Source organism: Nomascus leucogenys, chromosome 10, assembly GCF_006542625.1.
Source record: "Nomascus leucogenys isolate Asia chromosome 10, Asia_NLE_v1, whole genome shotgun sequence".
NCBI classification, from domain to species: domain Eukaryota; kingdom Metazoa; phylum Chordata; class Mammalia; order Primates; family Hylobatidae; genus Nomascus; species Nomascus leucogenys.
Genome location: NC_044390.1, coordinates 24858933 through 24883683, shown reverse-complemented (window position 1 = coordinate 24883683; position 24751 = coordinate 24858933). Strand labels below are relative to the sequence as shown.

At 33.3% G+C, this 24751-nt stretch overlaps 1 protein-coding gene across 1 annotated transcript in view; it reads left to right on the top strand.

The window, feature by feature from the left end:
* The window catches only part of PTPRQ (protein tyrosine phosphatase receptor type Q), a 211279-nt gene that overhangs the window by 63072 nt on the left and 123456 nt on the right, over positions 1-24751 (top strand). The window contains exons 18-25 of the mRNA XM_030821837.1: positions 3460-3620; positions 4323-4468; positions 9362-9530; positions 11151-11441; positions 11684-11959; positions 12315-12466; positions 16119-16260; positions 19002-19271. Coding sequence (XP_030677697.1) covers positions 3460-3620; positions 4323-4468; positions 9362-9530; positions 11151-11441; positions 11684-11959; positions 12315-12466; positions 16119-16260; positions 19002-19271 — 1607 coding nt within the window. The remainder of the gene's footprint in view (positions 1-3459; positions 3621-4322; positions 4469-9361; positions 9531-11150; positions 11442-11683; positions 11960-12314; positions 12467-16118; positions 16261-19001; positions 19272-24751) is intronic.

Genomic DNA, 24751 nt, shown 5'->3' with positions numbered 1-24751 from the left:
GCAAGTTGTGTAGAGTAATTATGCTAAAGTACAACATAGATGAGTAGTTTTCTTATATAATGGGAAAATTAATGAACATCACTGGTTCATATGAGGAAAAAAATAACCTAATTAAAGAGTCAAGTAAGTGAGTGTTCACATTCTTCATTTTGGGGAGTTCTATTTAGTGAGTGAAAGGATTAATCTAGAACATTTAGATAATAACTGATTAAAGTTTTGAAAATAAATTCACAAAAATGAACAGGGATGGATGTATCATCAGGGTAGATTATGCACATGGAACAAAATATCAAATGATAAAGATTAAAATTAAAACTATGACTTTTCAAAGGGTCTCAAACCTTGTCTAGAGAACCATACATATTCATACTTATGGAAATAGAGAAATTTATTTACTATGATTTGGGTATTCAGGATTCCTTCATAGGCCTAGCATGGACTTGGTGTTGTAAGAGGTAAACAAAGAAATTGGTAAAGCAAATTAATTGCTCTTTTGATCTAGAATTTCTTTTATGCCCTAGATGTCAAATGCGGTATGTCTTTTGAAAAAAAAAATTGTAAATTAATTAGGAAATAACTTCATCTTAGAGACTATTTATCCCAATTGAAGACTTCTTTTGGTGTTACCCATGAGTAAAGACAGAACAACTACATCTTATGTTTTTACAGAATAATTTCAAAGTAATTAAATTCTTTTTCATTTCCTAAATTCGAAAAAGCTTTGAAAGCTATTCAAAAACAGGTTTAGAGTTAAATAAGTAAAATCATTTTACTGAGGACTTCCCTCAAGTTTCATCTCAGTTTGAAAACAGTCACTGGTTGGGAGATTTGGCCAGTGTTGAAAAGTAATATATTTTAGATAATAAGTATTGTGTAACATTTATATTCCCTCCCTTTGTACACAGTTTATGACTTTGGATATGTAAGAGTTAGACCTGCTTCGTCCTGTAGGCCTCCTCTCTTCTTCTCCCACCTCCCTCAACTGCCTATCCTACTCTCAAACTTTACAAACTAGCTTTCTACTGAATAATTTCCTGGATCTTTGGGGCCATGCCTTATTCTCTTTTTGTATACTTTGGTCACAACTAATTTCTTTGCTCATTGCTTTCTTTGTTCTTTACTTTTAGCTACTAAGGGAAAAGGTTATTGTCCTTGTCCTTAAGGAAGTCACATTGTTATTAGCAAATTGTTTTAGAATTATTTACTGCTTTATCTCTCTATTTTGAGGATAGGGGCTGTATCTTACTCATATTTACGCCTAAAATAGTGCCCAACACAAAGTAGATGCTAATTACATTTTGTTGGATTTTGTTGAATATTGATTTTGTACATATCATCTCTAAACTCAGAAGGTGTGAAAGTTAACTTTGCTTGCACTGTCTAACGAATGGTGTCTAAAGAGCTCAGACTAACAATGTGTTTCATTTAAAAGACTAAAATAAAATATAAAAAACCCATAAATAAGTTTATTTTTGTGAGTATTTGTTTTAATGGATCACTAATGACGAACAAACATGTAAGAAGACATTCTGTCTCACTCAGAGCCAGGAATGGCTAACTAAAATCTAACTAAAAATCTGCTAAAATCTAACTATATTAATAATATCCAGAGATTTATGTGAGTTTGCCAAAATGGGTGCTCTCACACATTGCTGGTATGATTCTAAATAATTATAATTATTATAACTTAAAATTTGATACAGTAATCATTTTGGAGTAGTAATCTTAAAATTTTAAAAAGCATTCAAACCATTTGACTCAAGAAACACACAATTTGTATCCTGGTGTAGTGTTGCATGCCCATAGTCCCAGCTACTCTGAAGGAAGGCTGAGATGGTAGGATACTGTGAGCCTAGGTCTCAAGTCCAGCCTGGGCAACATAACAAGACCTTGTGTCTAAAAAAAAAAAAAAAAAATTTAATACTATTATGAAAAGATACTTCTTTAAGGATAACTGTGGCATCATTGTTAGTAATAGCTAAATAAATAAAAAAGAGAAAAAGCCTAAAAGTTAATTCATAGAATGGCTAAATAACTATGATATATCCAAATTATGCAACTCCAAAAACATTATGCTATAGATCATTGGTATTAACATGATAAGAGAAAAAAAATCAAGATATAGAACATATGCTTTTATAAATGAAAGCTCTCCCTACTGCTCCTGAAAAAGGATGTCAAATGAAACTGTTTCAAATTGCTGAATAGCCTGGCTAATCCTGCCTGTCTCCAATCACATACTCCGAATCCATATTTTTCTCACTGTGGTAAGCTTTCTAACTATTTTTCAGATAACAAAACTTATATTTAGAATAACTTGGTGCTTCTGTGGTAGTAAAACCATGACTGAAATGTATCTCTGTGGAAACCCTTAATTCATTTAAAATCTATTATTCCTCCTAATGATTCAAGGCTTCAAATATTTCAATGGTAAAGAAAGAGCATTTTCTATTCAGAGGGAATATTCATTTACTTCTTCAGTGCTTTGTGTGTCTAAAGAAGAAAAATATGAGATTACATGAGGCATATACTTTTTCAGTGTTACTGATCATATTCCCTTATGTAAATTCTTTAATAACTAACTTTATTATTCCTAAAATATAAATCAACAATAATGCACATTTTCAGCACCACTATGCACATGTTCATTTTTTGGTTTTAGATATTAATCTATACCCAGTTCAAACTGTGGAAACTGAACTAACATGACTGAAATAAAATAATGTTATATTTTGTTCTTTAGGCTCTTTTTTCCCCTCCTGAGATTTTGATACGTACTTGGAGAGTTTTGAGTCTATATTTATTTGATTTGTTTTCTTTTCTAGAGTGATATTTTAAATACTTTAAAGATTTTGATTGAGTGAGAGGTGTGAGCTATATTTTCTTCTTTCCTGTATGATATACATACATTGTTTTCAATCTCATTTCTATTAAATAACTATAGGAGAGCCCACAGCCTTGTTATTTTACATATCACTATTTAGATATTTGTTATTTATTTATTTATGTTGGCCTGAAGTAAATGTTACTTTTGTACAATATTTGAAGGATAGATTTATTTTATAAATTAATAGTTTAAATAAGATTTTGCCAGCATTTGAAATGAACAAATGTTTGGACAATGAAAACATCAGTATGAAAGGGAATACTGTAATTACTTTGGTACATAGTATTCCTTAATATCCATTAAAATTGGTCCAAGCAAACTCTAAGTATGAACATCATATTAACATTTGATCTAATTACTGAATGTAATTAAAAGCAAAATAAGTTAATTTACTAAAGAATTCTGAAATTTACTATTTTCAGTATTTCAGGATAACCAACATCTTTATTCTATTAATCTAGAAGAATAAATTTCCATATATTAATGTTGTTTGCTTTTAATGTTAGTGTGCTCAAAAAGTATATGTTAACTTTTAAAATTCAATTATACAAATAATATTCTTTTTATCTCAGGAATAGATCATCATTAAAAACTATTAATGTCACTGAAACGTCATTGGAGTTACCAGATTTGGATTACAATGTTGAATACAGTGCCTGTGTAACAGCTAGCACCAGATTTGGTGATGGGAAAACAAGAAGCAATATCATTAGCTTTCAAACACCAGAGGGAGGTGAGTTAAGGATGTATGCCAATTAAAAGAATGTTCTTTTTCTTTAAAAAAAAAATCCTGCCCAGAAAAAAATTCAAATATCAAAATGTATGATGAAGCCTAATATTCATCATCAGTTTGATGAAAAATTGCATTTTGATCACTTTTTAGCTGTGTGATGTTGGGAAAATTAATCTCTGTGTGCCTCAATTTCCCACCGGTAATGTGGAAACAGTATCATTCTACTTTACAGGGTTCTTATGAAGATTACATAAGTTTATATTTTTAGAAGCACTTAGCACAGAAGTTATTTGACAAATAGAATTTTATGTGTTTATTAAATGAAACAACATAAAATGCATGAATCATTCGTCTATGACTTAAAAATTCTAAGTTATATTAGAATTTCAAATCATGTATTTTGTATTGGAAACCTGTTATAATATTGTTCTCATATCCAGAGCAGTGGACAGGTTTTAGAACAGAGATAGTATTTTATGAGTAAGAAATCCATCTGTCTTCAGCTTGAATATGCCTATAATAAAGTATTAGAGGGGTGGCCCAATGCATTTTATGGATTTCATTTCTGATATTTCTAATTCAAGCTTCTTTGAAAAACAATTTTTATCACTTTAATTTATAAACTGTAGGTAAAATTCAGGCCATTTCAGACATTACTTGTAACCACAAATACAGTAATTTGTTCAATTATTTGTTTTATAGCACCAAGCGATCCTCCCAAAGATGTTTATTATGTAAACCTCAGTTCTTCATCAATAATTCTTTTCTGGACACCTCCTTCAAAACCTAATGGGATTATACAATATTACTCTGTTTATTACAGAAATACTTCAGGTACTTTTATGCAGGTAAGAACTGAATTTTCTTCTAGTTCTTTATTAACATCCTTAAGTTTTATTAATAATACAGACTTGTCACAGTAAAAGAAATTGTTTACCTTACATTGATAATTAGGCACAGATGTATGTTATAAAACTCCCATTGACATAGAAAAATGTGGTGTAGAAATGTCAGATACATTTAATCTCTCTTTACACACACACACACACACACACACACACACTTCTATATAAGCTTCACATGTATTAAAAATAGTGAATCTGCCACCTACTGAAAATTCTGTTTATAAAGATGGCCCTCAATTACACTTCCTCCAAGAAGTGTTCTCTAAAGTGTCCTATTTAGTATTCTCTAAAGTGCCGATGGTATCATTTATCCTCAAAGTTATTTATTAGCTAAATTTTTTTCATTTGTTTGTATATGATAAATAGTTTTAGTGTTTGGATGTGTTTGTTTTTCTTTAATTGAGGCAGGAGAATGGCGTGAACCCGGGAGGTGGAGCTTACAGTGAGCCGAGATTGCGCCACTGCACTCCAGCCTGGGCGACAGAGCGAGACTCCGTCTCAAAAAAAAAAAAAAAAAAGTTTTTGATAGCAGGAAGAGTTATTATAATAATAGTATATTAGTAGTTAATGTTTAATGTCAGATGAAATGAAGACCACTCAGAATGTGTTTAGTTAATTTGTCATAGATAAGGTTCTAGGCTTGCACAGTTTGTAGATGGGCACTCTCTAGGATGTGAATGATGATGGCTATGAAAATAGCTAAAATGCATTTACTTTGAAAAAATATTTTCAATTTTCAACAGAATTATATTATTTCTCCAAATTAGATGTTTCACAGAACTCTAACATATAAAAAGGATAATTGGAGTGATTATGATTGAATCAAAGATGCAGAGAGCTGGAATATAATCAGAAAAACACGGCCGGGCGTGGTGGCTCACGCCTGTAATCCCAGCACTTTGGGAGGCCGAGGCGGGCGGATCACGAGGTCAGGAAATCGAGACCATCCTGGCTAACACGGTGAAACCCCGTCTCTACTAAAAATACAAAAAATTAGCCAGGCGTGGTGGCGGGCGCCTGTAGTCCCAGCTACTGGGGAGGCTGAGGCAGGAGAATGGCGTCAACCCGGGAGGCGGAGCTTGCAGTGAGCCGAGATTGCGCCACTGCACTCCAGGCTGGGCGACAGAGCGAGACTCCATCTCAAAAAAAAAAAAAAAAAAAAAAAAAAAGAAAAGAAAAACACGAATTTAGAAGAAATGCTGCAATGTACAGAATACATCCCTTAGTGGTAGAAATTATTGACCATGTGTTTGTGCCTTAGGTGATTCTTAATTCTTTCTATCCTTTTAAGTAAAAGAAGAAGAAAGACGAGTCTTACAAATTCTGAGTTACGTAATCCCATTTGTGACTGACAGCCCAAGTTTAGTCACTAGTTAGCTCTCCTGAGTAACAGCCTCTGGAATTAAGACTTTAGAGCAGCTATATTGCAATGTAGGCTAATGAAGAGGCCAAGAGCAGAACTTGCAAGCTATCTCAGGACTAACCTAGCAGGGAGAAAGACAAAGTCCAGAAGGTGGTTTAGTGTTTATATTCCGTTCTGTAAGAGTAGCGTTGTATAAGTCTGTCTATTTAAAACTTGATGCAAAGAGAAAACTACTTTATAAAAGACATGTAGATATAATTATAGCTGTAATAAAAAACATGTAGATATAGTTACAGATGTAATCGTTAAATAAACATTTTTGAACAAATGCCTTAAGTGCAGAAGGAGAAAGGAAGGTCTAGTTTTCTACTCTGTATGACACGCAGTTTTTGCTTTTTGTTTTGTTCTCTGTAGGGAAGAGAAATGAGGCCTAGAGAGGCAATTTATTTTTTAACCAAAATGTTGTTTACAATTGTAACAATATGTCATTATACCCATAGAAGATATGCAAATTGGAGATTTTCCTTCTTTTATGCATTTAGAAAACATTGCACAATTGTTCCAGTAGTTCTAAATTTTAGCAATCATTTTGTCTCTGTACAATTTACTTATGGCTTCTATGTGATTTATATTTTGGTTCTCTTTGCCCATATCTAAATAATATAGCATAAGTATCAAACTATGGTTCCAACATGATCGTCTAAACCTACTTATTCACACCTGGGTGTGTAATAAGATCTAATTTGCAATTCATCTGCCTTAGAACATGTTATCTTTTATTAAATAATCTTAAGAATGCTTTTAAGTGTGACAGCTGCAAGAGGGCACAGGCTAATGATGTTAAAATATTTCAGAAGTATAGTCTCATATTGCTTGAAGTTTATCCATGCTTTAACTTATTCCTAAAGTTAATGTTAAAAATAGCATCAATACCTTCACTACCTAATTTTCTAATTTGAATTAGTAGAAGAAAGCCTCTAAATGAAAATTATGTAGCAGAATAGGTGTATACCTTTTTATTTGTTCCTTATCATCTTTCCCCTTCCTACAGAACTTTGTAGAATATGTCATGCATGGCATATCATATTCTGCCTCGTATTACGGATAACTGTTGCTTCTCTTAGTTCCCTTATGCCATGACAAGCATCTTGTAGAAAAAGAGTTGTGTAATATTTAGTTTTTCATCTCCAAAAGTCTTCTGCAACTACGTTAGACATAGGTTTAATGCTCAATACATATTTTAATTGAAAGACTTTAAAAATATTATAATAGACCAACATCACTTTTAGTACATAGTCATAATTTTGGAGCCCTTGAGTATGTAGCAAAGCCATCTTTCCTTCTTATCTTGGAGAGTTTAACCTCTTTGCTACTACTTGGCAATCCATATTGTTCTTCCTTCAGTTGTTGCACATTGTATTTTGTACAGCATATTAACTTTTCTACTTTTTAAGTTTTACCCACTTGTGTTTCCTTAGTGTGCCTGGCATAATGTCTTCTATTTTAAAAAGTGTTAAATGGGCTGGGTGTGGTGGCTTACGCCTGTAATCCCAGCACTTCGGGAGGCTGAGGCAGGCGGATCACGAGGTCAGGAGATCGAGACCATCCTGGCTAACACGGTGAAACCCCATCTCTACTAAAAGTACAAAAAATTAGCCGGGCATGGTGGCAGGCTCCTATAGTCCCAGGTACTCGGGAGGCTGAGGCAGGAGAATGGTGTGAACCCAGGAGGCAGAGGTTGCAGTGAGCCGAGATCGTGCCACTGCCCTCCAGCCTGGGCAACAGAGTGAGACTCTGTTTCAAAGAAAAAAAAAAAAAGTGTTACATGAATATTAGTTGGTTGGTCAAATTTGAAAAGGTTTTACTAAATACCTTCTGACTATATTTACATAAACAAAAAAAAAGCCTCAATTAGATAATTTGTGCCAAAAGACATTTTTGTGCAAAAATAAACAGCTGAATAAAATAATCATCTGGATAATTGATCTAATGTTACAAATTTGTTACATGCCTATGCACATTAAGTCACACCCTCAGCAGGAATGACTTCTGGGTGATTAAGATAATTTGTTATGTATTAGCCATCAAGGTCATAGGTAATCAGAATAAATTCTTTTAACAAAAATTAAAATTCACATCAAAAAGCTATGTTAATACTTTTAAGTGGTGCTTTATATAAGCCAGTTCCATGTGTAAAGTAGATGTATTGGAAGGTATTAAAGTTCATGGATCATATTTTGTGTGAGATTGCTATATTACTTTAACTTGTCTATTTCTATGTAAATCACCACAAAATTGAAGTAAATCTTTTATTGTACTATATTTTTCCCTGAATACTGGCAAAAGAACCATAAAATTTTGCTAAATTTAATTTGTTGATAAATTTCAGAACCATTCTTACTATAAATTTAGTAAATTTGCCTATCCTATGTTATTCATTTAAATGAAACTAATTACTGCTTTTTTTATTGTGTGCTAGACATGGTATTAATGGCTTTTTGTGCTTCATGCCATCTAATCCTCAAAAGTTGTCTGTGAATTGGAGATGATTATTTCCATTTTACAGTTGAAGGAAGAAAAGCTTTGAGATTAGATGATTTATCCAGGATACCCTGCCAGAATTTGAATGCAGGTCTATAGGACTTAAATGGCTTCATGTGGATTGGAATGATTCAGATTACTCTGTGCAGATGGAAATTATAAAATTATTACCTATAACTGATTACCTATATGTTTAAGTCTCCATTTATTTTAGAATTAATTTTATTTGGCAATGTGTTTTATTTTTAAAATTTGATAGGAAAGAAAATGATTGCATAAATACCCTAATAATTTTTTTAAGCCTTGGGGAAAAATGTAAGTAGGAGTCAGGCAAGAGAATTTAAAACTTTCTCTTACTTTACACATCAGAGAGTACATCAGTTTGCCATCCCTTTGCTGCAACTGTGAGAAGCAAAGTCTGAAAAGAAATGTGAAAGTCTGAAAACCCACTAAATGTGAATAATAATAGCTATTTGAGTTTATAGAAAAAGGTGAACGCATTCGAAATTCCTTTATCACAAATAGAAAGGAATAAAATTAAAAGTTTTCTAATACTCCCAAACTTGTTTAAAATTAGCTGATGCTTTGAAAATTACTTGAATGTTTTTATAAGGAAGGTGACACTAATCAGCAGAGTTGTAGCATTTCCATTTGGCCACTTGACCTTCTTCATTGTTGGCTTGGAGTTTTTACTCTTTGCTAATTTTTTATATTGGCTTTGCAATAAAGACCACCATCTATTTCTCTTAGTACAAACATATTTCCAGTTTATTTGTTGCAATAAAAAATGTTCTATGTTGATTTTCCTAAAACAACATATTAAAATAATAATAAATAATAAAATCAATTCATTGATAACAATTATTTTGAAGTGTTCATGCATACTGAAAAAATACATTCTGAACAATGAAAGCTATGTGTTTGTTTTTCAGAATTTTACACTCCATGAAGTAACCAATGACTTTGACAATATGACTGTATCCACAATTATAGATAAACTGGCAATATTCAGCTACTATACATTTTGGTTAACGGCAAGTACTTCAGTTGGAAATGGGAATAAAAGCAGTGACATAGTTGAAGTATACACAGATCAAGACAGTATGTAAACAAAAAACACTTATTAATCTTTAATATGATTAATTTAAAACTTATTATTTTAGGAACTTTTTTATTTGTTTGAATTTGTAATAACATCTTTTATTTAGACACGTTCATTACAGGAGTTTGAAAATGCAATTAATATACTTACAAAACTATTGCAGTAATAGCCTCTTCTGTTCAACAAAACCGCTAACATCCATTCATGAAAATTCTGTTCTTTTTATTGCTTCAAAAGATGTCATGGCCATCCAGTTATGGGCACAAAAAGTACTGCATACATGGATGAATTTTCCAATAGTTAATTTATTTATTCATTTTCTTTAATGACTTAAAAAATCTCTAGCAACTTGTTTTCTTTTCAGACTTTGAATCTACATAGGGCTCTGCAGCACTTCTGTTCTCACTGTGTTTGTGACTAATATATCCAGAATCTTTTTTTTAACTCCAGAAGTTTCTCGTATGCATCTTCTGAAGAATCCTATTTATCCTGAGTATTCAGAAAACTGTATCATTAATGATTGAAGATCTTGATGTTTTTTATGTTTCAATTTTCAGAATACAGTGATAAGTGGATCATTGCCTATTTTTCTTGTAGTTGTTTCTGTCATCCATTTGCTTGTTTATTTTCAAAGATTAATCCCTTTTTGAGAAATGGCAGTGACCTAAACTTCTGGAGTAAAACTCCATGTTTATTATCTGAAAGCCATAAATCGATAGATTCCTTAAGCATGAGAAGTGAATGCTTGATTTGTTGTTGGAACAATCTTTTGAATTGTTGACAAGTTGGTCAATATAAAAATAAATGATAAATGTGGGGAAATATGTATTTGGGGAGTCTTTAGCAAAAATGTTATATTGTAATATATGATCAATACCATTTCAGGCATTCTTTAAATGCAGATCTCTCCCAGGATTTTTGCCAACCTATAACATCTTATCAGTTATAATTTCCACACCATGGGATAATAAGCACTCACTATGCACTACTCCAGGTGGATGTCAAATTTACATTAATAGAGTTTAATGTCACAATACACCTTATATCTGAGAATTGGAACTTGTGTGTAAGTAGAGTAACTTTTTAATATACAAATGTGAGTTGGTAGTCTGGTGACTGGAGAGATTTTGAGACTAGATCTTAGGAAAGTTTTTAGTATTGATTTTTCTGGCTACCCACATGACCTTGGAGAAGTCACTTAATGGCTCTGAGCTTTAGATTCCTCATATGTTCAACAAGGGTAATATTTAGAAGAAATAAGCTAAAAAGATGGTTTAAATAATACAAATTATCAAAATATTTAAATAAAGCAGTATACATACACATATTATGCACACACACACACAAAATCTCCATATAGTAGGAAAGAACAGCCAAGAGAATATTATAGAAACAATTCCCATACATATTAAAGATGATAGAGTTTATTTTGAATGATTTTTAAAATAATTATTTGGAAGATATTTTATAATAGGTGAATGTTTACCACATCTGCATTTCAATAATTTAAGAGCTGATGATGTAATAGTTGCCATTTCAACAATTATACTCAGTTTGTGAATTTAGATTCTGTTTAGGGTAACTGATGATTTTTGTATTTTGCCCATTACCTATCGTAGTACCTGAAGGGCTTGTTGGAAACCTGACTTACGAATCCATTTCGTCAACTGCAATAAATGTAAGCTGGGTCCCACCGGCTCAACCAAATGGTCTAGTCTTCTACTATGTTTCACTGATCTTACAGCAGACTCCTCGCCACGTGAGACCACCTCTAGTTACATATGAGAGAAGCATATATTTTGATAATCTGGAAAAATACACTGATTATATATTAAAAATTACTCCATCAACAGAAAAGGGATTCTCTGATACCTATACTACCCATCTATACATCAAAACTGAAGAAGATGGTAGGCTAGACCCTTTTATTGCCTATTAAGCAGATTGTTGTTCTTTTCATTTACATTGCTTTCTGATAGGAAACAGTCTTCAATTATATTGATTCTGTTTGATCTCAAGTAATTAGCCTTTCAATAAACACAATGTTTCTTAAAATAATCTGCTAAGAAAATCAAATCCCATTATGATTGAATCCTCTTTTATAATGCTGATTCACTTTTGTTTCATTTAATATTCTCTTTTTCTTTTGTAGTCCCAGAAACTTCACCAATAATCAACACTTTTAAAAACCTTTCCTCTACCTCAGTTCTCTTATCATGGGATCCCCCAGTAAAGCCAAATGGTGCAATAATAAGTTATGATTTAACTTTACAAGGACCAAATGAAAATTATTCTTTCATTACTTCTGATAATTACATAATATTGGAAGAGCTTTCACCATTTACATTATATAGCTTTTTTGCTGCTGCAAGAACTATAAAAGGACTTGGTCCTTCCAGTATTCTTTTCTTTTACACAGATGAGACAGGTAAGACGGAATCCACATTTCTTCAAACAATTTCACTGTTGCAGCGCCTGCTCTCTCTTTTTAAGGAACAGCATGGAATATGAAAGGGTCTATTTGTAACAGCCTTACCATTATATTTACTTTGTTGAATTTTTTTTGCAATTTGAGCTTCAGAATTTCCTGTCCTGTTTAAAACTACTTTGGAACTACTATGTCCAAATACAAATTATAATTAATTATGATATTTGTTTCTGAAATTAAAATATGATCATTTTATAAATCTTTTCTAACTAGTGTCTTCAAGAAAGTAAGTCACAGTGCTATTTTTATGTTAAAGGTTTTATGAATGTAAGTTTCATCATGTGTTTTCCTACAGTGCCTTTAGCACCTCCACAAAATTTGACTTTAATCAACTGTACTTCAGACTTTGTATGGCTGAAATGGAGCCCAAGTCCTCTTCCAGGCGGTATTGTTAAAGTATATAGTTTTAAAATTCATGAACATGAAACTGACACTATATATTATAAGGTAGGTTGATTATAACAATATATGTTTATTTTTAAAAAGTCAGAAATTGAATTAAAATCTTTTGACATATAGGAGGAAAATGAACTACTAAATTAAACAATGCTATTTTTTTAAGCTTCTTTATTTCCTACAATTTAAGGATGCTGATGGAAAACACAAGCAAGCATTTGCCAGATATATAAGCTGAATACTTTGTAGAGCAATGTACTTAGATTTGTAACTTCTAGATATCTACAATTTAAGAAACAGTTGCATCATTTTGTTAATGCTGGAAAGTATATAGTAATTTTTTCTGGCTTACAAATATAAAATGTATTTCTATCTATTGTTAACAGCAGTACCAAGGGAATCTTTTTAACCTTTTAGAAAGGTATTTATATTTATTCTGGACTTCTGTTCATCCTTCCCAATAGCATATGATCCTACACTAATTGGTCTTTCATGATATATCCTTATTTGTTTATTTTCAAGAATAATTCATTTGCAACACTAACCACATTTTCCCTCCTCCATTTTCGAAATTCAGAATTAGTGAAAAATATCCACAGAACTGATGTAACAAAGAGTCTCAAATATATGTCTGTGATTTCTAGCATTTAATTGCCAAAATGTAATTAACAAGCATTTATTTAAGAAAATTTTCTTATTTTTTTCCCCAAAGGCAAATGGAGTCCTGGAATGTTCTTATTTAGTTTACAGGAAGAAGAGTGCAAAAAATCTGCAGTAAACATTTTACTCAATATTATGAGCATTACAGTTTATGACTATGGTAAATCATTGTTATAGCATATGTAGCTTACAAATTGAATAGTAAAAATCAAAAGCAGGCATTAACTTTATGTCATCAGGAACAATGACTTTCTTTCTGGAAACCAAGATATTACTTTAAAACTTGATAGTCTGAGAATAATTTGAGTCGTATTACTCCATAAATGTGAAATTTGTTTCCCAGAGGTGTGAAATTACATTAAATGACATGAAGCCTCTTGCCCTATCTATCTCTGGTTTAATCTTAACATTATTCCATTTTTTATTTGCTTTGTCTGTATGGGTCACTGGGAGATAGATATCAAAAGGAAAAAAGAATCATTTTCTTAGAGTAATTGCATTCCTAGGATAATTGTGTATGTGCGTTACAGTGTGGTTGTCTATATATGGATCTTATCTCCTCAGAATGGTGATCTGTAACATAGGCTTTCTTAGCATAGTGGTAAAGCAAGTAGCTCTGACTTCAAATTACCTGGCTCAGATTCTGCCTTTGAGACTTACTGTGCTTCAGTAGGGACATTGCTTACCTCTTAATGCAAAATGGGAGTTATAAAGATATGTACATTCAAAATTGAGGATTATAAAGGAAAGTCTCCATAGAGCATTTCGAACAATTCCAAGCATGTGATAAACATGTTAGCTATTGTTGCTGTAATTGTACACAGTTTTTAAAAGAACAAAAAAAATCTGTCCAACATTGTAATAGCAGTAAGCATAAAATGACAATATGCCATTATGTGAACATGAGAATAACTTATATTCTAAGATTTGTAAACAGGTTTTCTCAATAGAAGCACATCTTTACTATTTCACAAGTAGCACAAGTACCATCTTTATACCATTAAGTATTCAATACAACATTTGAGATGGGCAGTAGTTTTGTGTTTTAAAATCTACTACCTCATGTTACTCCTTTTTACATCTATTTTCTCTTTCATCAATTTTCATAATCTTATTTGCTTTCAAATTCCTTTAAATGTACTCTCATGCCATCTTTTTCCCTGTCTAAGCATCTAGTTACTATATCTGCTTTCCTTGTTCTATTTCGCTTTCTCTCCTAGTGTGTTCTATTTTCCTTTCTCTTTCATCTACCCTGATATTCTGACAGTATCAATTTGTATTATTTTCTCTGTTTTTCTATTGTTTTTCTATTCTTTTTCTTCTTTCAAATTAGATATGCATTTGTGGAGGTAGAATAATGCTAGAACCACTTCAAGTGTTACTGCTATCCCAGTCAATCCACTGTGGTCCACAGATAATGAAATCAATAGGTGACTTAGGTCACTCATGCATACTGAAAGAAATTATTTATTTAGTACAAAGTTCAATTAGAATATGTTTGTAAGTATCCATCACTCATGTTTCCCTTTTTGACAACATATTCTTGTGTAAATCTGTTCACTATCCCATCAACTACTCTCTTATTATTATGCCCTCTTGGGTTCAGTTGTTTCTCTGGTTTTTAGCCCTTCCTAACCAAAATCATAATTTGCTTGTTTTGTGTTTAATTTTTTCTCATTCAGAAATTGTAGATTTCTCTAGTTAATATTAAAATTCCTTGATGGCATGGACCATGCCTTATATGTGTCTGTAATCTCCAGATTATCTAATGGTATGTTTTGTAAATAGTAAGCAGGAAAGAATGACCGAAATAAAGAGATTCAGTGAGCCCCTAAAATAAGTCAGTGAATTTCTAGAGAATAGTCTAAAATAGGATTCTAATTGTAAATTCCCCAAGAATTAATATTCTTGTTAAAATTTCTGTTACTGTGGTGTTTAATAAATGATCAACATGGTTTATATTTTGTTAGATATAATGTAAGATTCCTACATTTATATCACATAGGAGATTATCTTCTCTGTCCATGAGGATAATTGATTAATCTTAACTGCTTTCTTGGTTAAGACAATTATCTTTGAATGAAAACTTTGTACTTAATGATAATTTTTTCTATGAGAAAGCATATTCCTCCTTGGGCAACTATGATACTCTTTTGTTCCTTTCCTCATATCTCTAATAACAGTGTTAAATTATAAATTTAGGAATTGGCTGGGAAAACTCCCAATTTAAGCTTCATAGAAGCAGATATTTTAAAATTATTATTCACTGCTGTTTTGCCAGTGTCTACATACAGTAGCTGAAGAATAAATAAATTTACACAGGAATGCTGTGGGTATTAAAAATGAATTTAGATGAGTTCAGAAAAATCAAGTATCTCTGACTACGCAGAAGTTGTATTTAAATTGCAGACTGTAATTATAGCAAATTAAAAAAAATGAGTATATAATTCCAAGTAAAAATCATGAAAATAAAACACTCTAGTTTTTTAAAAAGGCAATTATATGCCAGGTGCAGTGGCTCACGCCTGTAATCCCAGCACTTTGGGAGGCCGAGGTGGGCAGATCACCTCAGGTCAGGAGTTCAAGACCAGCCTGGTCAACATGGCTAAACTCCGTCTCTACTAAAAAGTACCAAAATTAGCTGGTGTGATGGTGCGCACCTGTAATCCCAGCTACTTGGGAGGCTGAGGCAGGGAGAATGGCTTGAACCTGGGAGGTGGAGGTTGCAACAAGCAGAGATCACGTCACTGCACTCCAACCTGGGCAACAAAATGAGACTCTGTCAAGAAAAAAAAAAAAGTCTAAAAAAGGCAATTATGAGGTTCTTCAGGGAAAAGAAGGTGCCCACTTCATCCTTGTATCATAAACTGAGCACACTCTATGGCACAAAATAAATGCTAATATTTGTTTTATTATAATTTAAAATATCCATGCTTATTAAACTATAGGTTAAATGTAAAAGGAATAACTTCAATGAAAATATTCCAATGATGAACAATTTTTTGACAATGCATTGACTAATAATTTTTTTTCTGCTTTTCAGAATATATCAGGTTTTAAAACTGAAGCCAAACTTGTTGGACTGGAACCAGTCAGCACCTACTCTATCCGTGTATCTGCATTCACCAAAGTTGGAAATGGCAATCAATTTAGTAATGTAGTAAAATTCACAACCCAAGAATCAGGTTAGATACAGTTTTTGAGCCTAAAATGTTTCTTTTTATATTTAACACCTTTCTTTTCCTTCTCTTAGTTTATATGATAAAGTATCATTACTTAAGAGTCTACTCAAAGGGAAATTGCATTTCAGTGCTTTACGTTTAGTCTTGGTCTTGTGTGAAATCTTATGCTGTATGTGTGTTTATACATATATTTTTACACATGGTTTTTCCTTTTGAATGGAGGAAGTTGAAATAAAAAAGTAGTTTGGGAACAAAATAGCCTTCTAGATATCTGTGAAAATTACCTAATTCTTAGAATTGTTTGAGACAGCTGGGGAAAAAGGGGGAAATGAACTAGCAGTCACTTTTAACAGGCCGATTTATATTTTTAATGAAACAATATCTATAATTTTCTTTTAAGAAGATGAGTTGTGACATTTGGAGAGCATGAGTCATTGCAGAAGCCCCCTATGTTCCCATCATCCCATCTTTACCATGTGGGGGACACTGAAATATCATTGGTTTAATTCATCAACAGCTTACCTGCTGTGTCACACATGTAGTATACATGACATATCTTGCGTTTGTGTGCACACTGAATAGTTTTTATTTAGGACCTATTTAATGATGGCTTAGAAATGTACTTTTCCTTTTCTCAACTGGAGCATACCTTTAGAAGCACCTCTTCTTAATTTTTTTTTTGTTTACTTCTGTCAATGTTTATTGAATGAGCAAAAGATCCCGTTCTAGTCATTTCTTCTTATCAGCTCTGGATGCACTTCCTGGTATGTTAGTGAATCTTTAAATCGAGATGGTAGACCACTGACTACTAAATTAATCATTTTTGCATAAATTTATGACTACCTGAGACTGTTTTTCATGCATTCCTGTAAGAGATGCAAAATAAATAGCATTTATAGTGGATAAAAGTACATGCTGTGAAGTCATTTTCCGGATTTGAATTTGAGCCCCGTGACCTACTAGTTGTATGATCTTGGCAAATGATCACGACTCTGTGAGCCTCTGTATCCTTAACTGAAAAGAAGCACACATTAGCAGTAGCCATCTCATAATGTTGTTGTCAAAAATATTTGAAAAGATCCACATAAAGCACTTTATAGAGTGTTAGACACACAGTAAATGCCCACTTCATAGAGTGTTGGACACACAGTAAATGCCCCCTGAATATTACTGTTACCACCATTCCCATGTTACAGATGAAGAAGCCATGATTGAGCCAGATTAGATGAAAAGGACCTTGAGAAAATTAGTGAAGAAGCTGACTAGAACATTGGCCTTCTGACTTCTAGTGAAGAGTGGACACGACTGTAGGAAATGCATGTTGTGAATGAGTGACAGAATATAAAAATGTTCAACCCATAAATAAAAAAAATATTTTAATAATATTTGTACATGAGGACAATAAGAATCAAGGCTAATCTTGTAGAAAGTCTTCTGTAAACCAATAAATACTTTTTATCAGTAAGATACAATTGTACCCCAACATTCTATACTCTGATTATTTAAATAAATAAAATTTTCACCTTTAAGTGTTTTAATATCACTGGTTAATGATTTTTTTTTTGAGGTTCAAAAAATCAGGAAAATAGATATTCACAAAATCTGGATTTAGAAACTAAAGTTCAGCAAATTGTCAACTATCTTATGTTAACTTATTTTATAAAAATGTTGTTATATGATTCTGAAAACAAGGAAGTGAATAGTTAATAGCATTTAATTGCCAGATCCCTTGATCAGCCCAGAAATTATCTTTAAAAAAATTTTTAATGCCACATATTCCCTCTTACAGAGGAAGAAAAGTTTATAACAGCTCAGTTTAGACCCAGGTAGAGCGGTGTAGGCAGGTCAGGGATCACCTGAGTATTCTTTAAATCACTATGTTTTGCATAATGGCAGCAAGTTATTTTCTTTCAATTTTCATTGTTTGTAATCCACAAGTTGACTGTGTCCCAATTTTTCTTCTACCATTATCTTTTATTGTGACAGGAAAAACTATTCTACTAATGCCACCATTAGGGGACATTGGCTAATTGGACATTTATGTGGGAAGTAACCAGTCTCTCTAATGTGCAGTCACTTTGGTGGGCTAGGATATTGTTCTTTAACCAGGCCTACCAGATATAGAGGACCTCTGAGAAATTGGGTTAGTTTCAAGTAAATTCAGAGAAGCTCTAGAAAATAAGACTGAGACTCCTTAAATCTTCCTTCCAATGATGTCTACAAAAGGTATTCAAAGATGAAATCCTCAAGATTCTTCCAAAGAAGCCATCCCAGTAAAAACCAGTACCTTTAAATTAGTTAGGGTTTCCAAATACTGTGAAGCCCAGATTTGTCACATCAGGGAGGCACCTGCATCTATGTTTTGCATAAAAATGTTCCATAATAAAGTATTGCTAAGATTGTTCCTTTCCAATTAAGAGAGCAGTTTTCAAACACTGCCTGGGCCTGGGCTTGAGGCTACATATTTGCTTGTGAGCTTTTGAGGATGTGATTGGTGCTTTGAGCTGGAAGATAGTGACTGGTTCAATACTGTAATGATTAATACAATAGCATAAAAAGCAAGTCAACAGCCTTTTGATTCAGTCTGTTAATGACTTTTTAAGCACACATTGAAAATTTGATACATTAAATATTTTTCTAGTTCTACTTCTAAACACAGTTGTATCTAGTAATCATGTAATTCAATCAATTATCTACTTACATGTGTATACACTTTAACTTTGGGCATATGTTTATCTCTTAAGTTCCAGATGTCGTGCAGAATATGCAGTGCATGGCAACAAGCTGGCAGTCAGTTTTAGTGAAATGGGATCCACCCAAAAAGGCAAATGGAATAATAACGCAGTATATGATAACAGTTGAAAGGAATTCTACAAAAGTCTCTCCCCAAGATCACATGTACACTTTCATAAAGCTTCTTGCCAATACCTCATATGTCTTTAAAGTAAGAGCTTCAACCTCAGCTGGTGAAGGTGATGAAAGCACATGCCATGTCAGCACACTACCTGAAACAGGTAACTAACGTGAAACAGGTAACTATCATGAAACCTTTAACTATTTGGGGATTGTGTCAATACCACTTGCAATCTTTATAGCATACTTATCTAAACATTTATAAAGCACATTTTAAAAAATACAACAGGCTTTTTATCCCACGTGTTGCTTCAGTACCAGCTGTGTACTACATTGACTCTTCTCCAAAACATTGGGAGATTGAAGGGAGGACAAAAAGAGAGATGATCCTCTTTACTGTATTTCCACAAATATAAAACCCCAACTTAATGAATTATGCTTTATCGTGATTTAAAAGAAGAAATAAACATGTAAACCTTTCATGTATATCTTTTTTTAGTCTTGCTTGTTTTTATTGAATTCTAGATGTTTTCCTGAACTATATGGTTGCAGTATCAGACTCATTTTCATCTATTTTCTCCCCTTTATACCAGCCTTTATCTTTCATGTTATTTGAATAGAATATCCAGGTCATTAAGCTTTAGTCCACAAGAAGAAATTCTCACCTTCCCTAGCAGTGCTCTGTCCTATATCATAATATCCTTCATCCTATTTTCTTCCATATTCTACCTGCTTATATAAATTAAAACCTGTTTCTTCCCTGATAACACCACTTCCCTGGATACATGTCCTAATGGGCACTGTAGATATTGGCAATAATTGTTAACTTCTGGCACATCCAGACCCTTTATCTTGGAAACATCTTTCAAGCTGTCTTGAGGCTGTAAACCTAGAACACCAAGACATAGTCTGCCTTCTCTCTGATTGCAGCATCTAACTCAGCACCCTTTCCTTCTCATTCTTCCCGTGCAACATTTTTTCAGACTACAGTGTTTCCCTTTCCAGGATGGAATAGTTACATTTCAACAACACCGTCTCTTTGCTCCTTAGATCTCATACCATGTCATTGTGACTTATCCTCCAGGAAGATTCCTCACTCTGAGAAGACCCCACTATTTGTTTTTTCCAAGATGCTGGCTGGTAAATATTTCTAGGAAAAAATAGAAATGATTCTACTTTGTTCGTCTATAAATTCATCGTCCTTAATTGTCCTAGCTGCTCCACAATCTTCTATGTATCCCTTGTTTATACTTCATAGGAAATATGTTCGTAGGAATACTCTCTATTCCATATGAAAATTGTTCTCTTTCTGAACCTAGTCTGTTCCCCCATCATCCATGTTGTTATTTTACTAATAATATCAAATATATTGATAGGCCCTCCTTCCATCAAAATTTATCCATGTCTTTATTTATGCCCTCCAGATATCTTCTCTTAGGATGTCCTTGCCTTCCTCTTTCAGGGATCTAGCTGTTCATTTTCATTTTAATCTTATGTCTTCTCTAGAACATTGCTCCATCAATTTATTTGAATATCTCCTGCATTTATCCTCTTTCTCTTTTTCTTGCACATTCACCCAAATTGTTGAAAAATTTCAACTGAAGACCCAGTTGGAGTATCAACTCCAAATATAGTTGAAATGGAATTTGTGTTACATGAAATCACTGTCTTTTTCTTAGTTTTCTATGCCTGTTCTTGACAATCCATTGGACCCCAAGCCTCATAGTTTTATACAATTACTTACTCCATCTATTCTACATACAATCAGGTCTTATCAATTCAATTTCCAACACGGCTCTGCAATTTGCCCTTTCTCCACCTTGATCACCACCATTGTATATTACAGGGACCTTGTTGCTTCCTGTAATAACATCTTAACTAGCCTTATCACCCACACTACTTTAGCCTACCCATAAGTCTCATCTTTGCACCTACTCACCTAATTGAATTGGTTCTACCATACAATTAGACCATTTATACGTTGGCAGATGAAGTGTAATATCTGAACAATAAAGGTTAGACGCGTCAAGTTGGGTACCTGAAGCACAGAAGTAACAATGAAAGGCACCAGGTGTAGGAGATGGGTTAGAATACTCCAAATATTTTACTCATTCTTATTGTCTAGAAAATATCCCAGAACCCATTGCCAATTAGAATTTGGCTTCTCTCTAGCTTTTTATTCTTATATCCTTTTATTGTATCTTCTCATATAGCTGATGTCTCCAGCCAAACTTCATTTATTGAGCATGATATTTCACTATTTCAGTATTTTAACTCAGAAAACATTTATTAAACATCTAGTAGGAACTAATAATTGACTAGATTCTCTTCTTTAAACATACCCAACCGTTTTTCATCATCACATTGCTTTGCTTCCTTTAGCTGTATTATTATTTTCCCTTTCTATGACACATAAAATTTAATTCATTTTTAAAAGCCCAGCTTAAATGTGCCTTCTTTATTAAAGCCTTTAATGGCATTTCTGGACTTCATCCCAGACTTGCTGACTCATAGCCTCAATGAGTGAAGCTTAAGCATCCATGCACTTAAGAATCTCTCTAGGTAATTCTGATATTCTGTATGTATTGGAGAGTACTGGAGTAGATTACCAGGAACTTTTGAGGACAGGCAAACAGTGTCAGAAAGGTCCATCAAGGGGTGACAGGTATTTTCCCAGTGAGTGGCCAGCACATCATTGCTATGTGGAGTCTGTGGGAACAAAAAATGTCCAAATCCAGGTAGGTGGTCTGCATCAGGGTGGTCTAGTACCAGGTATAATGGTCTTGATCATTGGGCAGGAGCTGAGTCTTTGAGAACTGGCAAGTAAAATACAGGACAACATCTGAAAGAAATGAGAGATTCAGGAACAAGGCAGGAGATACTAGGTTGGTGCAAAAGTAATTGCAGTTTTTGCCATTAAAAGTAATATTGAGTACACTGGTACTCAAAGTGACAGCTTAGACACAGGAATGAAGCAGGAATTCAGTTAGTAGAACTGTGATTCATGATCCAATTCGCAATGTGCACCTGATGTACAGCCACCGGAATTTAAGGTCCAGGTCTTTGTAAAAAATAAATAAATAAATAAATAAATAATATATATATATATATTTGGAAATTTGAATTCCGTCTTAACTCATGATTAAAAGGCAACATATGTGGAGATTGAGGGGATTCTAAATCAAAGAATTAAGCAGTTATTAAACATATTGTATGATGAACTATGTGCTTTCCTACTACTGAGTATCATTGCTTCTCAAAGCTTGAATTCTGCATCAGAATGTGCAGCACTGTGGCACGGTTCTAGACTTATGGAATCAGAATTTGGGAATTAGGACTCAGATCTTCATTTAAACAAGATATGTGAATAATACAGTGCTGAATTTGGGAACCACTCATTTCCACTGTAAACTCTTTGCTTGTAGGAACCATGTCTTATTTGTCTTTTTTTACTCACAGTTCTAGCAGAAAGCCTTGGGCATTGTAGGCATTCAGATGTTTGTAGAAGAAAGAGATGAATTGTTTTCTTCTAAAATTCATTATTTTTCATAGAGGTTTTTACTCCATTACAATATATTATTTCCACATTGCCATCAGGCAAAATTATAAATATTTTCTCCCATATAAATATAAAAATTATTTAAATTAAGGAAAATCATTTATATAAAGCATGAGTATTAATTGCTGCTTCAAAAATATTTTGATTTTTATCTTTAAAATTGTTTTGCATCTAGTATGTAATTATATTTATGATTACAATATTTATTAGGTAATTAATTTGATTTTTTATGGATTCACATGAATTGTTTGTTGATAAGAGCTTAGTAAGAACTGGGAATTTGTTGTTCAGATTGGAAACAGTTTTACAGCCTGTTGCATACTTCTAATTTATGTGGTCTAAGATTAGTCACAGTGTATAGCCAGCTCTGAGTCACTGACTCCATACTTATTTTTGACATAAAGTGAAATCAAATTTGGCTCACTCTCTCACTGCCTAGTGTCTGACCTTAACATTCCTCCCAGGGATTATTGGGTATTTTTTTAATGTAAACTTGGTCAAATCTGGATGCAGCTAAACATGTATCAAGATGATTGAATTTATGAGGAGATTAGTGTTTGGTGTCTAAGCTGGTTCCCTTGTCACAGTCAGATATGTTGGAACAGGGCAGTAAAGATGAAGGCCCCCAAACTTGGTTCTACATTTTAACAGCATTTTATGCCCAAATATATCATATATACCAATACAAATAATACAGCAAGTCCATGTGCATGCAGAATTTAACTTTTAGAACCTTGAATTGATTCAAAATGCACTTATTCATTTTACTATCAAAACTTAGCATAACATGGATGGAACTGTAGGACATTATTTTAAGTGAAATAAACCAGGCACAGAAAGACAGACTTCACATGTTCTCACTCATTTGTGGCAGCCAAAAACTAAAACAATTGAACTCATGGAGATAGAGTGTAGAATGATGGTTTCCAGAGCCTGGAAAAGGTAGGAGGGGCAGGGGGGTAGGAAAAGCAGGGATGGTTAAGGAAACAAAAACATAGATAGAATGAATAAGGCCTAGTATTTGATAGCACAACAGGGTGGCTAGTCAATAATTTCTTTTACATTAAAAAATAGCTAAAATAGTATAATTGGAATTTTTGTAACACAGGAAATGATAAATGCTTGAGGTGATGATACCTCATTTACCCTGATGTGATTATTATACATTGCATTCCTGTATCAAAATATCTTGTGTACCCTGTAAATACATATACCTACTATGTACCCATAAAAACTTAAGATTTAAAATTTAAAAACAGTTAAAACAAATCTATTAAATGTTGGGATTTAATATTTGGTTTTAAAAGCTTGGTCTTTTGTGGAAGATAATTTTATAATTTGGGTTTATCCAGAGCTCTTCCAAGCTCCATAATTTAGAATCAACATAGAAAAATAAGGTACTTCCCTCAGATGCAAAAACTTAATTTAGGGAAAGTAAAATGTGTATTTGTGGTTTTTAGGGGTGTTCTTTTCTGCAGCGATTTCTTTATTAGCTTTTTGTCCAGTGGAAGATATTAGGCATATGCAGTGATCCACTGGAAATCCACTGAGCTTGCAAATATATTAATGCTACAGTATGATTGACTTGGAATGTATTCAATTTAATTATCATCATCATCATCATCATCATCATTTTAGAGACGATATCTCACTGTGTCACCAAGGCTGGAGTGCAGTGGGTTTTTCTCAGCTCACTGTAGCCTCAACCTCCTGGGCTCAAGTGATCCTCTTACCTCAGCCTCCTGAGTAGCTAGGACTACAGGTTTGCACCATGATGACCAGCTAATTTTTTTTTTGTTTGTTTGTTTGAGACAGGGTCTCATTCTCTTGCCCAGGCTGGAGTGAAGTGGTGCTATCTTGACTCACTGCAGCCTCCACCTCTAAGGTTCAAGCAATTCTCGTGCCTCAGGACTCCCAAGTAGCTGAGATCATAGGTGTACGCCACCACACTTGACTAATTTTTGTATTTTTATTAGAGACTGGGTTTCACCATGTGGGCCAGTCTGGGTATCGAACTCCTGACTTCATGTGATCTGCCTGCCTCGGCCTCCCAAAGTGCTGGGATTACAGGCATGAGCCACC